This window comes from Pseudopodoces humilis, chromosome 3 (assembly GCF_049639895.1).
Source record: "Pseudopodoces humilis isolate 2021_Gansu_Grassland_sample_001 chromosome 3, ASM4963989v1, whole genome shotgun sequence".
Classification (NCBI taxonomy): domain Eukaryota; kingdom Metazoa; phylum Chordata; class Aves; order Passeriformes; family Paridae; genus Pseudopodoces; species Pseudopodoces humilis.
This window is the reverse complement of record NC_142202.1, coordinates 12,153,057-12,166,780: the sequence shown is the minus strand read 5'-3', so window position 1 is coordinate 12,166,780 and position 13,724 is coordinate 12,153,057. Positions and strand designations below refer to the sequence as shown.

General features: G+C 52.8%; 1 protein-coding gene across 1 annotated transcript; it reads right to left on the bottom strand.

Annotated features, from left to right (window-relative positions):
- Position 1: 1 nt before the first annotated feature.
- PET117 (PET117 cytochrome c oxidase chaperone) lies at positions 2–3,633 on the bottom strand. The gene is made up of 2 exons (XM_005523245.3): positions 3,485–3,633; positions 2–154 (listed from the first exon to the last, which is right to left on the bottom strand). The coding sequence occupies exons 1-2, from the start codon at positions 3,578–3,580 to the stop codon at positions 5–7; spliced, it is 246 nt and encodes an 81-aa protein (XP_005523302.1). The 5' UTR covers positions 3,581–3,633; the 3' UTR covers positions 2–4.
- Positions 3,634–13,724: the final 10,091 nt, after the last annotated feature.

The window sequence follows — 13,724 nt, the reverse complement described above, 5'->3', positions numbered from 1 at the left end:
GCGCCTAGGACTGCTGCGAACGTTTTTCCATTAGCGCCTTGTCTCTCTCTTCCAGGAGCTGCTTTGTCAGAGCAATCTGCTCTTCTAACAGGCGAATGTTCTCCTTTTTCTGATTCTGACGCTCAAGATCTCTGACAACGCCACTCCGCAGCCTCTGAAACCACAAGGGACAGGGTTTATCACAGCCCGGGGGATGCTGATAAGGATCAACCCCGCCCAGGCTCCACCGCTCCTGCAAGGCTGTTCTCTCTGCTGCCGCAGCAGGGTCTTTGCCACAGCAACTTAACGTAGCTGGAATCTTGAGGAGCCAATATCCAGTATCACTACACCAAAAAGTGTTTTATTTGCACTCACTTCAGGTGGTTTGGTTTACTAAGTGACAAAGCTATTGAGCAAATAAATGCAAGGAGCCTGTAATTCCCATGCCATGCAGCATAGATGTGATCTAAAAAATCCAGTTATCTCTGACCTAAATCTTTACCAAATCAGAATAAGCTCCTCAAAACTTCTCTGCTTGGAGGTAATTGTGTGACAAATTGGAAACTGTTTTAAAACCGGCATGTGTCTTCATTTGCTTCTTTATGCTCATGTCTCAATCTTAAAAAAATACCCACAGCCTGCTTATGCCAAACTCTTGAAAAAGCAAGGCACTTGCTTCAAAAACATCCCCTTTACCTAAAAGGTTCGTTATAAATCATGTAAATATATAACATACATATATAAATCAATACATAATGTGCAACACAACACCAGCAGCTTGTGCAACCCCTCAATGGATGTAAAAAGCCCAAAGAAAATCCCAGCTGCTCTTTGCTTCCTCCATATGCTTCTCTCTGTTTTATCTAGACATTTTTACTCACATTGATACTTTGATAATTAGGTGAAAGAGGAATAATTTATTTGACCCTCTTGAATGATGCCAAAATGCACCTGCAAATAATTTATTTGAAAGCTGACCCTGAAGTCACTTGAGAGGATGTTTGTGACTATTATTCAACCAGTTATCACAGGGTTTTATTCCTCACCTAGCGTGCCAACAACTGCACACTTCAAATGTAATAATTTCTCCTGTCAAGATCGAAACAGAAAGGTTTTAAGAAATAATTTTATCTTGTTAAGAAAATGCACAGACACATATGTCAGCCAATAATCAAAACTCTCTCCAGAAGTTAATCCAATAAAACCCATTCCTTCCCACCAGCTCCCATCAACTGAACTCAGGCTACAAATCCGTAATTTCAAACTGAATACAAAGCTCATAAACTTACTATTATGTTACTATTAGTTAATAACAATAAAGATGTGGGGAGATACAAGGATCAATTGCACCAAGAATGTAATCCTTTTTCCTTCACAGAACACTGCAATCTTTCAGATGGTGGATGTATTTACTTTGAAAATGCACACTTTGCACAAGACACCTTTATGAGTGTCACGAGTGACAAAAACCTACGAAAAAGTGAATCTTCTCATCTGCCTCTATTCTTGGAAGTTAGCCCTACTAGTCTTCTGCAGGAATGAAAAGCATGTGCAAGCTCAAATCACTCTTGGCCTGGCACATCAATTTATAAAAGTCAAAAGTTTATTAATCTGCATAAACTTGAAATACTCTCTACACCAGGACTGCAAAATATGCATGTTATTTATTTCCATTATGTTATCTAAATAACTGGATCTGCTTAACATGAAGCCACTACTGCTTAACTTGACCACAAAGAATTATGGAAAGAAAATCTCAGATTTAATTTATAAAACATAAGCTTTGAGCCTTGGCCCTTCTGAATAGGTATTAGCCAAGGATTTTGGTCAAAAAGATACACAAAGCTTAGGTGTCTCATTGTAACACCCAAGGGTGATGTTTATTCTGCAGCACACCTTCAAAGTTCAACTGCCATTAATTGCAGCTGAGGTTTAGTTCAGGAGCATTTAGCAGATATTCCTGCCAGATCCTCAGTGCTCAAGGCAGGTACACTGAATTAGAGAGCAGCCAGCTACAAAAATGTTTGATCTAACTAGAATGTGTTTGGTGATCTACACAGTACATCCATCAGCTCTGGCAAGTGCAGAGCCATTGCTGGTTGCCACTCCAGGTTCCCAACTTTCCCCTCCTTGCTACTGCCTGTGCCATTCAGTCTTCTCCAACTCCTGCTCACACAAACCTGCCTCTTTCCTTACCCAGACCCATCTCATCCTCCAAATTCCATCACTCTCAAGCACTGACAGAGACAATCTCCTGAGGGGGAAAAAAATATAATCTTCTAATTACAGAATGTATCATAAAGCCCAAGCAACAGCCAGCTGAGCTGGGCTATGGATTGAGAATTTGAACTCTGGTGTTCTGTAATTTCTGACTGCTTCAGTGTCATTTAACACAGGCTTTTTCTGTGTGCATTTCCTACATTTTTTTGTATGTAAGTGGAGAAGGATCAGATGTGTGCCCTCACATAACCCTTGCCTCATCAGCAGTATGCAAACCAGCACACTACCCACACACAGCACACCTTTACACAACCACACAGCTTTTAGTCCCAGGCAGAAGTGCTCTGTGTTAGGACTCACCATGGTCAGACCTGACACCTTTTGGCTGTGGGCTCTCTGGCACACAGGCTGCCTGCCAGGAGTTCCCTGATTTTTGTACATGCAGCACAGAGAACCGGCGTGTTTCTGACAGCTTGCACTGTGCCTGCCCTGGCAGAACAAGAAGGGAGCAGGGGCATGGCATAGCACAGTACAGTACAGCCCAGCACAGCGCTGTCTGTCTTTCAGCAGGGGGCATTTGTGGGGCTGAAGAAAAACAGGGCACACCAGTGGGATAGCACAGCCAGACAGGGGAGAGCCCTGGGAACACTGCCAGGGAGGTGGCCTTGGCCTAGAGGCTTCAGGATCACATGCTCCCTTCAAGCTGGCTGCCGGCAAGGGAGGGAAGCACCTCCATCAAGCCTCACCTGGAGATCCTCACTGCTATTTGCCCCTGAAGGGAAACGCACAGGACAGCATTAGGGAGCTGGTGCAGCTAAAAGAGCATGGAAAGCAGAGGTGCCAAGGCAGGAAAACGCGGGGAAGGGGTAGCTTGTGGAGAGAGCAACACCAGGGGCAGTGCAGCCGAGGCAGGACCAGTGGGGCAGCGCTGGGCAGGGGCAGCGCTGGCCTCTGGGAGCGGAGCGGGGCTGGGCACACGCAGCACCCGCAGCCCCAGTGCTGGGGCCTTGGCTTAGGTGCGGGCAGGGACGGACAGCCGGACATGTGGGCTCAGGTGCGGGTCCGCAGCGCGCACGGGGCGGGGCGCGGTGGTGGGCGGGGCTCGGTGGTGGGCGGGGCTCGGTGGTGGGCGGGGCTCCGCGCTGAGCCGGCAGGTGGGGGCGGGGCCAGTCAGGCCGCCAGGTGAGGGGGCGGGGCCTCCCTGGCCGGTGGGCGTGGCCGCAGTGAGGGCCGGGGCAGGGCCCAGCTCGCCACCTCCCCCCCGCGGCCCGCAGCGCGCACTCACCTCCAGCTCCCGGCGCTGCTGGACGTGCACGGCCGCCACGATGGCGGCGGAGAGCAGCGCGGAGACGGCCAGCGCCAGGCGGGAGCCCCGCGACATGGCCGGCGGGGCGGCGCGGGGCCGCGGCGGGGGAAGCGCCGGGCGGGCGGGGGTGAAGGAGAGCGTGAGGCGGCGCACCCCGCCTCCGGCCGAGCGCCGAGCGCAGCGAGCCAGGCCCGAGCAGCCGAGCGCCGATGCGGGGCGGGGCGCAGCGCCGGGAGGCGGGGCCGGGAAGCCGCCCCCTGGAGCAGCCGCGGGCACTCGCACCCTCCTGGCCACAAGCTCTGACATGGGATGCTAAAAACGCGCCTTTGTTCCATCAGTGCCACCGGGGATTGGGTGCCCAGCTGTGCCGGGGTCTCCCGGGGCTGTTCGCCGGAGCTTCCTGCCGGCGAACACAAACAAAAGGAGGTTTCTCCTGCGTGCGAGAAACATTTCTGGTTTTGTCGAGTGAAGACCACCAGTCCTGTGCTCTCCTCGCCCAGAAATCCCGAATTGCATGGGAGAAGCAGCTGGAGAAAGCTGCTCTTCAATTGTTTGGTTTCTTCTCATTGTTCAGTGTGTGGCCTTAAGGCCTCGTGTTTGCCAGTTTTTCGTGCTCTGAAGACAGAATTATTCCATCCCCATCCCTTGTGCAGTGGAAGAGGGAAACCAAACACGTCAGGCTGATCCTTCCTCGTTATAATCTTTTTCATCTCTCTGCTGAATGAACGTGATTAAAATGAAAGGTGAAATTAGTGGGAATGATAATATTTCAATTGAGCCTAATGGCTGTGCTCACGTTGGTGTGTTTACTGTTATTAGGGTTTGTGCATAAGTGCCTGTAACGTGTCCAAGGCCACTGGAGTGCCAAGAATGGGGTCGAGCCAGAAGCCTGGTGGATTGGAGCCAACACTGCACCCTTGGCACCGGGGAAAGGTGCAGCTTCCCCCCGAGTGCCTCTACCCAACCCTGTCATTAAGCACTGGAGGGGCTAAAATCCCCAAGCAGGGAGCATTCAGGCTGTGCTTTCACGGTCTCAGTTCCTGCTATGGTGGTTCAGGTGTTCCTGTGCTCCTCCCTTTCTCCCAAGGGCTGGGCCTCACCGAAGGGCTCAGCTCCCCTACCGTGACCCTGCTCTTCTGCTTTGTCCCCTTTCCATGTTCTGGGGTGAGAGGGGACCTTTTCCAAGCCCAGATTAGCAGCTGGTCTGGTTTAAAACCTTGCAGCAGCCACGATGTGGAAAAGCCCATTTTCCTCTCTGTGAACCCGGCTGCAGGGGCAGGGAAGTGGTGTGATGGAGGTGGGAGGGTAGGAGTGCCCAGAAGGGATGCTGGGGAAAACCTTTCCAGCTGGTGGTGAGCAGAAGGACACGAGAGAAGATTTCAGCCCAAGGAACACCAGCCTGGTGGCTGTGTCCATGAGACTCCCAAACAGAGAGGTAGAGGATGGGTTTAAGCTGAGGGAGAGATGGATCAGGAGGGCTTCTCTGCTGGTGAAAACTGTGCAATGCCCACAGCTTTCGTGCCCTCTTTCCTGTGCCTGGTTCCTCCTTTTCTGGCCTGGGAATAGCGGCGCAGCCGCCCATGGAGGTGGGGCCAAGCGCCAGCGAAGAAAGGATTGGGTCACGCCTGAAGGAGACTGGAAAGCTCAAGGCTGTTTTTTCCCCTGGGCAAACAGCTCAGACCTGGATAGTGCTCTTGGATAACATCTGCAGTCCATCCTTAGAGGGTATTTTTATCCTGGATTTCAAAGAAAATTCAGCTTGTGCAACCCCTGTGCCTCAGCCACCCTCAACGCCCTTTCACAGGCATTTGGCACCCTCTTTGCTAAGGCTGCATTGCAGGCCCTGTCTCAGTAAGACTTCTATGTTTCTTTCCCTGTTCCAACCGTTCTGATGGATGAGGAGGAGTTCTGGCTAGGTTTTGTGTCATGGTGGTTACTCTGGGTAGCATCCTGTGAAGAGAAAGGGTGGCAGTGTCAGCTCAACCCTGTATTTGCCACCAGAGAATCCAGAAAACAAGCTGCTCAGTTGTGGCTTGCCTTAGTGGCAAAAGAAAAAGCACTGAAGCCTCAGGAAACCCCTGCAAGATATGGAAGGAGGGGGTGAAAATTTTGAACATAGCCCATTTGCAGGTTCGCATCCTGAACCACAGCCCCCTCCTGCTCCGTTTGTCCTGTGTAATGTGAGGAACCAACCTCCCTTATCAAACTGCAAGCTAACAAATAATAATTTTAAAAATCATCCTAAATCATCCTAAAGCTTTATTGGTTTCCCCTCAGGGTTCTGGTGAGCTGCTGGCTGTCCTTCCCTCTTTGCAGAGGCATCTCTCTCTCCCTCCCTCCCTCCCTCCCAGCGCATACGTGTGTGTGTGTGTGTGTGTGTGTGTGTGTGTGTGTGTGTGTGTGTGTGTGCGTGCGCTGACACGGGGGGACTTTGCACACACCCAGAGCTCTCCACTGGGACACAGGGGCTCGGCCACCTCAGTGGCAAAGACAAAAACCCAAAACCTGAATTCAGCCCAACCCAGGCTTCCATTTGCCCTGTGAAGCTGAATGTGGGTGTGGGTGCCTGCATGGCTTTGCCAAGGTCTCGGTGTAGAGGCAGGGCTGAGGAGGGGAGCAGGCTGTGCCTGCTGCTGTTAGCATTGATTTTCTCTTTATGGCAGTGCTAATTATAGCAGCAAAAATAACTAATTGCTATGTTGTAGGTACTTTTAGCTCACTGTGATACCTTTTTCCCTTCTAGAACAGAATTACTCCTGTCCCTCTGCAACAGGGACAGACCTGGCTGTGGTGGTGTAGGCATTGATGATCCAGGTGCAGCCACCCTGGCCTTGCAGGAAATGTTTCTGTAGGATTTGCTAGCAGGGTCATGTTGCTGGTATTCAAAAGGGCATTATGCAGAGGAAAAAATTGTAATGTGTAACTTTTTGTGTCCCTCCTCTGTAATTCAGAGGGATGACTGAGGGATTCTCTGTGCACAGACACGCCAAAAAGTTTTAATTAATGAAAAGTATGTATTAATAATGCTTTATTTTGACCAGGTCAGCCTCCTTTCCAGACAGGTGGAGGTGTGCTTGGCCTGGGTGAGTTTCATTTTTTGATGGGCATGAATTAAGTGAAAGCCCTTGTAACTCATCCCCCCAGCACTTGCACAGAAAGAAGCTCCGTGAACCTGTTCTCAGCAGCAATTTGGATGAATTTTGTTGCTCCTCCCATTCAGACAAGCCCCAGGGCCCTCTGATAGTTCTTCCCAGGGAGCTGGAGGGAAGCAAATCTGATTGTCCTGAGATTTGAATGATGGAGTAAAGATAAACTTGGAGGGGGGGAGGGGGGGAAGATGACAGAATTCTTTACGAGCAAGGAGCACTGAAACTTTCCTTCCATTTGAAGGGCAGCCTGTGAAACAGTTACTTTGGGTTTTAAATTCCCTTGCACTTCCTCCTTCCAGCAGTGAGGGTAAGAGCTCTGGGCAGCCACTGCTGGAGCCTTGCTGATTTTATAGCCGGGCTTGTGTGATTACAGCAGCCCTGGGGACGTCGGCGGGTCACCTCCAGCTAAATCAACTAAGGTGTGGAGCTGCCACCAGGCGCAAACACCTCCTATTGCCCTGGCCAGAGGGCGAAAAGGGCCCCCCCCCCCCGTGACCTCAGACACCCCACAATCGATCCTTCCCTGACATCACCAGCATCAGGGAGTGAGGAGGGTCTGGATGCCCTCTCCCCACCATATCTGTCCCCACTTTCCCCATGGCATGGTTGGTCCCTGGCTCTCATTTTGGGGTGCTGCAGAGGGTACCTGACCCAGGGAGTGCAGCCTGGCTCCCTCCTGCAAGCGCTTCCCTTGAGAGGGGGATGAAATGCAGGCAGAGGCCAAAGTCTACCTGCTCTGTGGCAGGGAGAGGATGTAATCCCGGCATGCAATAATTATATTGGTGGCAATTGTACAGACCCTTGCCCGTGGCCATCGGGAGGCAGGAACTGCCGCAGCGCTGCTGAGAACTGGGGGCTGGGGTGCTTACTGGCTTAGGGTTGGGTTTTTTCTCTCCTGGAAATCATTGTGAAAGGCACTGGGAGTTCAAAACCATTGTGCATGGAACCCCAAAGTGTTGGCAGGGTAATTGTGCAGTCACCCTGCAGCTCGCAGGGCTGCCTCAAGACAGGAAGGTGTGGGGGGTCCTGGCCCCCAAAGCAGGGTGAGCTGCACCCCCCAGCCCACAACCTCCCAGGGCTCTCCCATGAGGAGGAGGGATCCTTGGGCTGCAGCCATGAAGGCAGCAGGGAGAGGAGAGCTCATCTGTGTGTGTGTGGAGGGGCCAGAGGCACCCATGGGTGCTGCAGCCAGCACTGAGTCCCCTCAGCAGTCAAACCAGAGCTGTAAGGAAAGGGGCCCTGCTGGAAGCGGCACCACTGAACTCCCTAGGCAATTCCACAGGCAGCGGGTGTGTATCCCGAAGTTTCGCTCATCCTGGGCGTGTTGGAGCACATGCTCTGCTGTAGCACAGGCGGGACAGGCAGGGACTCTCCAGCAGCAGCACTGGATCCCCCTTGGGAAGCAGCCCTCCCCCTACACGTGTGGCACCAGGATGAGGAGCAGGAAAGGTGCATCTCTAACACGGCAGTGTCTGAGCAGGAGTTGGGACATCCTATCCCATCCCCTGGCCCTCCTGGAGCCGTTTTGTGCTCGGGCTGGCATCACCACTGCCAGTGGCCAAGGCTGTCCTGGTGGTCTTCTTTGCCGGGGAGGAGCTGAGAGGAGTGCAGCAGAACCATCTTCTCTTTCTCCTGCTGCCAAACATCCCAGGAAGCTGCACTGCCGGAGTGTTTTGCCAGTGGTGGTAGCAATGGGACTGTCCCAGAGCACACAGCTGGGAACAGTTATTCCTTCCTCCAGCTGACCCCCTCTGCCCTTATCACTTCTTTCTCACTCTAATAATCCTGCAAAAGGAGAGGGATGGCAGGGACAGCACCTAGCCCCTCCTGGAGATTTTTGAAATGGTAAAGAAATGCTTGAACTCCATATGCATACAATGGGATTTATAGCAGCCGTCATCCGGCAGGAATGAGGAAGCCTTGGGGGGCCCCAGAGGTGCCATGGGGAGAGGACAGATGATTTTCTACCACCGAGGTCTGAGCTTGGAGGGGGATGGCAGAGATGGCAGGGCTTGTGGGAGGGGGGAAGCACAGCTTATCATGCCGTGCCAGCTGTGGGAAGCACGGGTTTCAAAGGCACGCTCATTATTTTTAGGAACCTGGAAAGAGACTGAGTCAGCCCCCAGTTGTGGCTCATCCAGCTTTTTTCCACCAGCTTTTCACGAAGAGCTTTCCCCTTGTTTCCCCAAACCCCCGACAAATACTTGTCATCTCAGTCAGCTAATGGGCCTCGCATTCCTTTCTTGAGCTCTCATCCTCCGTGAGCAGTGAAGTGCAGTGCCTCCCAAAAACAGCGCATCCCGATGTGCTGTGCATCCCAGTGTCAGGGAGAACTTGTCTTTTCCAGGGCAGTACCTCCCAGCTGCATGGGAAGCAGACTCCGGCTGGGCAGCAAACTGGGAACAGCGAGATGTGGTGATGACGAGTTGAGCATAATGCAAGGAGGGAAAATGCCTTTCACAAGGATAAAACCAGGGAGTGGGGTGCCAGCACACCACCTGTGGCATCCTTTCCACTGCCTTCCAGCAGCCCCCTCCAGAGACTGAGTTTGGAAGCTGCTCATGTGGCCAAGCCCATCTGGCTGAAGCTTCCTGTGACCTGCCAGAGAATCCAAAATCCAAACAAGTGGGCAAGAAGGGTTGAGGGGCTGCTGCCCCATCTCTTCACTGTTCACACGGCTGTTGGATTTGAGATGTCTCTTGTGAAAACACCGGAGGAACACAGGGCAGTGAGGGGAATCACCAGCAGTGAGTGGTTACTGGAAGAGGCTGGAGGGGCTCTGACTTGCATGGAAGTTTTTGGAAGTTAGAGCCCTTGTGGATTTGCTGGTGTCTAATAAAAGTGATGTATTTTGAAGCACAGCAGAAACATTCAGAGGGAGTAGCTTTCTGTCCACTGTTTAGCTACTGACTTGTGGGATACTCCTGGGATTTCACTACCTTTGGAACCTTTGCTGCTGTATCAGGCTGATAGGAACACACTGAAATTCCCAGTGAGGAAACACCGGGCAGTAGGATTACAGGAAACCAAGCAACAAAAACCCACCGAGCTTGACAGTGCAGTCAAAGCTGGCAAGGGGCTTCAGAGATCTCCAGAGACAGATGCTCATCACCTTTTCACATCAGTCTGAGAGCTCAGGGCTCTGCTGACCACCTTGTGAGAGTGGACATCTCTCCAAGAGGGTCACTGTCCTCCCGGAGTGGTGCTGGACTATGTGTAGGGGATGTGAGGCACGGAAGATCCTCCAGCAGACTCTTCCCCCAAGCACAGGGTCATGGATACCACTGGGGAGAATACCACAGGGGACACTGCTGGGGTCAACACCCACCACAGACCTCACAGGGGGCCATTTCCACAGGGAGTGGGACCTGTAGGCTCGATGGGAACCTGTGGTGATGCCGAGCACCCCGAGGAAGCAGAGCCAGTGAACGGGCGGCCATAGAGACAGTGCTGAGCCGGCTGGGGAGAGTGGGAAGGAAGTGGAGCTATAGGTCGAGAAAGACAGGGAGACGCCGGGAGTGGCAGGGGCCGTGGGAGGCAGGGAGACAGGAGCCCGGTGAGTCAGCTCGGTGGGTTGCTTTGAAACGCGGCAGGGAAGCACAGGCAGGGCAGGTTCTGCCGCAGCCTGGGGAGCCATCTCCCCTCAGCTGGCACCTTCTCCATCCCTCCCTGCTCAGTCAAGGAAAGCAGATCGCCCTCCAAACTGGGGCAGCCTGCAGAGCCACTGCTCCCTCCTTCCAAGATAATGCTGGCACGGAGCCACTCTGGCTCCTGCCGCTGCGGTGAAGTGTTTCCTCATCTAAACAGGAGAGCTGCCAAAATCTGGCTTGGAAGCAGGGCTTTCCAGTGGCCAGGTTTGGCCCCAGAGCTGGCAGAAGAGGGTGACCAGGGCAGCTCTTTGCTCTGCCAGCCCGTGCCACCCCAGCAGTGCTCACATCCCCCTGACCTCCGCGGCACCGCGGGCCAGCGCTCACGCAAACGCCGTGCTTTGGGTGGGAAGCTGCCCGCGGAGCCAAGAGCAGCCCCCCGGGCAAGGCACGGTGTGTGCGTGCAGGCGGCTGCCGCCGAAACCCGGCTGAGTCACCCCCGCTGCCGCGGGCGTGCGATGGAGCGCGGGCAGGACCGGAGCATCTCCGGGAGCACCTCGGCTCCTCGCAGACAGATGCTGAGCTGCAGCACAGAGACAGCCAGGGGGAAGGAAAGCCGGGGCTGGAAGCAGCATGTGACCAAGGAGAGGGTTTCTTCCAGAACAGGGGAACATTGTGATTTTCTGTGGGATTTTAAGATGCAGTCCCCACAGTCCTGAAAGACCCTGTAGCATGTTTGACCTCCACTGGTTAATCCAAGGAGGCAGGAGGTTGGAAAAGGCTGCACAGGAGATACTCTCTCTTGCTCTAATCTTTCCTGAGGTTGCAATCAGAGCATCTTCCTTCTGTGAGGTGGCTGGCATCTGACCCCGGGGTTTCTGGTGGCCTGGCGGTGCCTACTCCTGGGCTTTGTGCTCACCATCCCACCTCGGATGGGGCACATTGAGAGTTTCAGGGAAGGGATGTCACACCAGGGTGTGTCTTGCAGAGTAAGCAGTGTTTTGACACCCAGACTCCTCCCCACCTCTCCCAAAATGCCTCTTGAGAGAAGCGTGGAGGCTCACAGCCAAGGGGGTGTCAGCTAGGTTTTTGGGTGACCTGCAGCAACCCAGGTGTCCTAGCCATGGTGTGTCAAGAATACTACAGACCCTGAAGGTGAAGGTTCATCTTCCTAAGGGTATGAAGCTGTGGCCTCTCCTGTGTGGTCAGTAAACTTGTATAAATCCCCCCACCTAAGTTCTGCTGGGAATTGGAAGTGAAAGGTTGCACGGCCAAGCTGCTGTACCAGCCAGGTTCTCATCTCTGTCTCGCCTGGCTGGGCTCAAAATCATGAGAAGGGGCCAGAAAAGGGGTCCTGGGTGACTGCTCTCAGCCTTGTGGGCAGAGCACCCCCAGGCCTTGCAGGTGGACCTGCTGGACTCCCTCCATTCCCATGCCAGAGGAGTGATGTCTGGGGACAAGATGCCACTGGGAGTTGAGCAGGAAGGTCCCTTTGCTGGATTCCATGCTAAAGGCATTGCCCTGGCACTGCTGAGGAAATGTGCCTTTCAATATAATTCAGTTCTGACAGGCTGTGCAATCAAACCCTCATCCCTGCCTGGGCCATCCTGCTGATTGTGGTGAAAAGTAGCCTAGGCAAGAAGAACAGACAGGGCAGCCTGGGATCACAGCTGAAATATTCCCTGTGCGCAGATCAAACTGAGCCATTGTTCCCTGAGCAGTGCCTTCCTTACACCTCCTTTCCCGAGTATCTCTCCCCCTGCTCTCCTCAAGCCCAGCTCCTTCCCTTGCTCCCTACACCTGGTCCTTGCCCCTAAGCACACTGTCCCCACTCCCTCCGGGCTGCCGCATCAAGGGGGTGATGCTGGCAGTGGCATGGGGTCCTCCAGAATGAGTGGGATGAGTCCACCTGCCCCTCCCCCATGGCCACCCATCCAAACCCACACAGGGTTACTTTGGGAAGGGACGGGGTGTGATTGAGACAGCGACACACGGCTGCTTCTTTCTTTGATCCCATCTCTTCTCTTCACTCCCAAATTATCTGAGTGAAATGAAACACATTTTAGTAGTCAAATCTGTAAGGGTGGGGTCCCACTATGCTTTGACCCTACGGGGAATTTGGTACATTTGATTTGATTTACACCCGAAATATTAATTTAACATGCTAGATTTTCTCCCACACCCAAGCAATGCTGAAAATTAAACAAGATCCTACAGAAATGTTTGTGCCATTACTTCGTTAGCATCATTATTTATCGAGTTTAATTACAGTGCTGAAGCTGTACATGCAACATTTGCTCCAGTGGGAGCATGGAGAAGGATATGGCCATCCAGTGTCTGTGGGCTGCCTTGCTGAAGACAAAGATCCCCAAAGATCCCACTTCGTGGTGCTGCATGTGCCTGCCTGCAATGGTGTTGGTGGGGTCATGCCGCAAGCATGCTTCACAGGCTCCTCCAGGTTAGAAAACACCAAGGAATGGTATTTGTAGGAAAGGCAGTATGGTTTTCCTATGGGCTCCAGCCAAACAACACTGACAGTCAACAGTCTGCATTTCCACCTTGCAACTCAGCAGGTAGGCAGCCCACTACCACTGGAATGCTCTCCTCCGTGGGGCTGCTGCCTGTCTGCCCAGCTCCTCCTGCCCTGCCAGAGGCTCCAGGACTTTCCACTCTGTGTCTCCAGTGGTGCTGGGCACACCTCAGCCCTGACCACTCGTGTCAAGGCTCCAGAACTGATGATATTATTATTATTGTTGTTATTATTCCTGATTCAGCCATGCTTGTAACTGCACGTCTGACTTGGAGCACCCGATGGAAGTGAAGTGTGTGCTCCAGGACCTCATTAAATTGAGAAAGCCCAGATGACAGTGAAGTCGTCTCAGCAAGCTTTTGGCTTGGGAGCGCTCTGATTAATGTCATTTGCTACCTCTTTCGCTTAAAAGACAAGGAGTCGTTAAAATAAAAGAAACCTCAAGTTGAAAGCACTGAAAAAAAAAAATCAATTAAGCCCCACATAGCTGTATTTTGTCCTGGAGCAAAATCTCAGACATAACAGAGAAATTACATAGCCTGAAAGAGAAAGAGAGAAAGGGAAGGTTTTTATGTGCGGTCTTGCTGAGGTATTGCCCTAAGCCATGCTGAGGTGGCTTCTCACCTGGTACCTGTGGAAACTGTAAGCTCCCCACAGGAGTATGGGGAGCAAGTAGGTGCTGGGATACCCTGATGGAAATACAGATTGCTGGAGGAGCTCTCTGACAGTGCATCACCTGATGTGGGGCTGGAGCTTTACCCCTGGGGCTCCAGGCTGTCCCACACCCCCAGGCTCAGACCCCCATGAGATCTCACGCCCAGGAGGCTAAAGGGGACATGCATCCAGCAGAGCTCTTTCATTTGGCCATATTTGAAGGTGTGTTCCTTTCAGAGGCTCCAGGTCCAGCCCCTGAAGTTAAATCTTGGTCTCAATGAAACCGACAGTGAAACTCC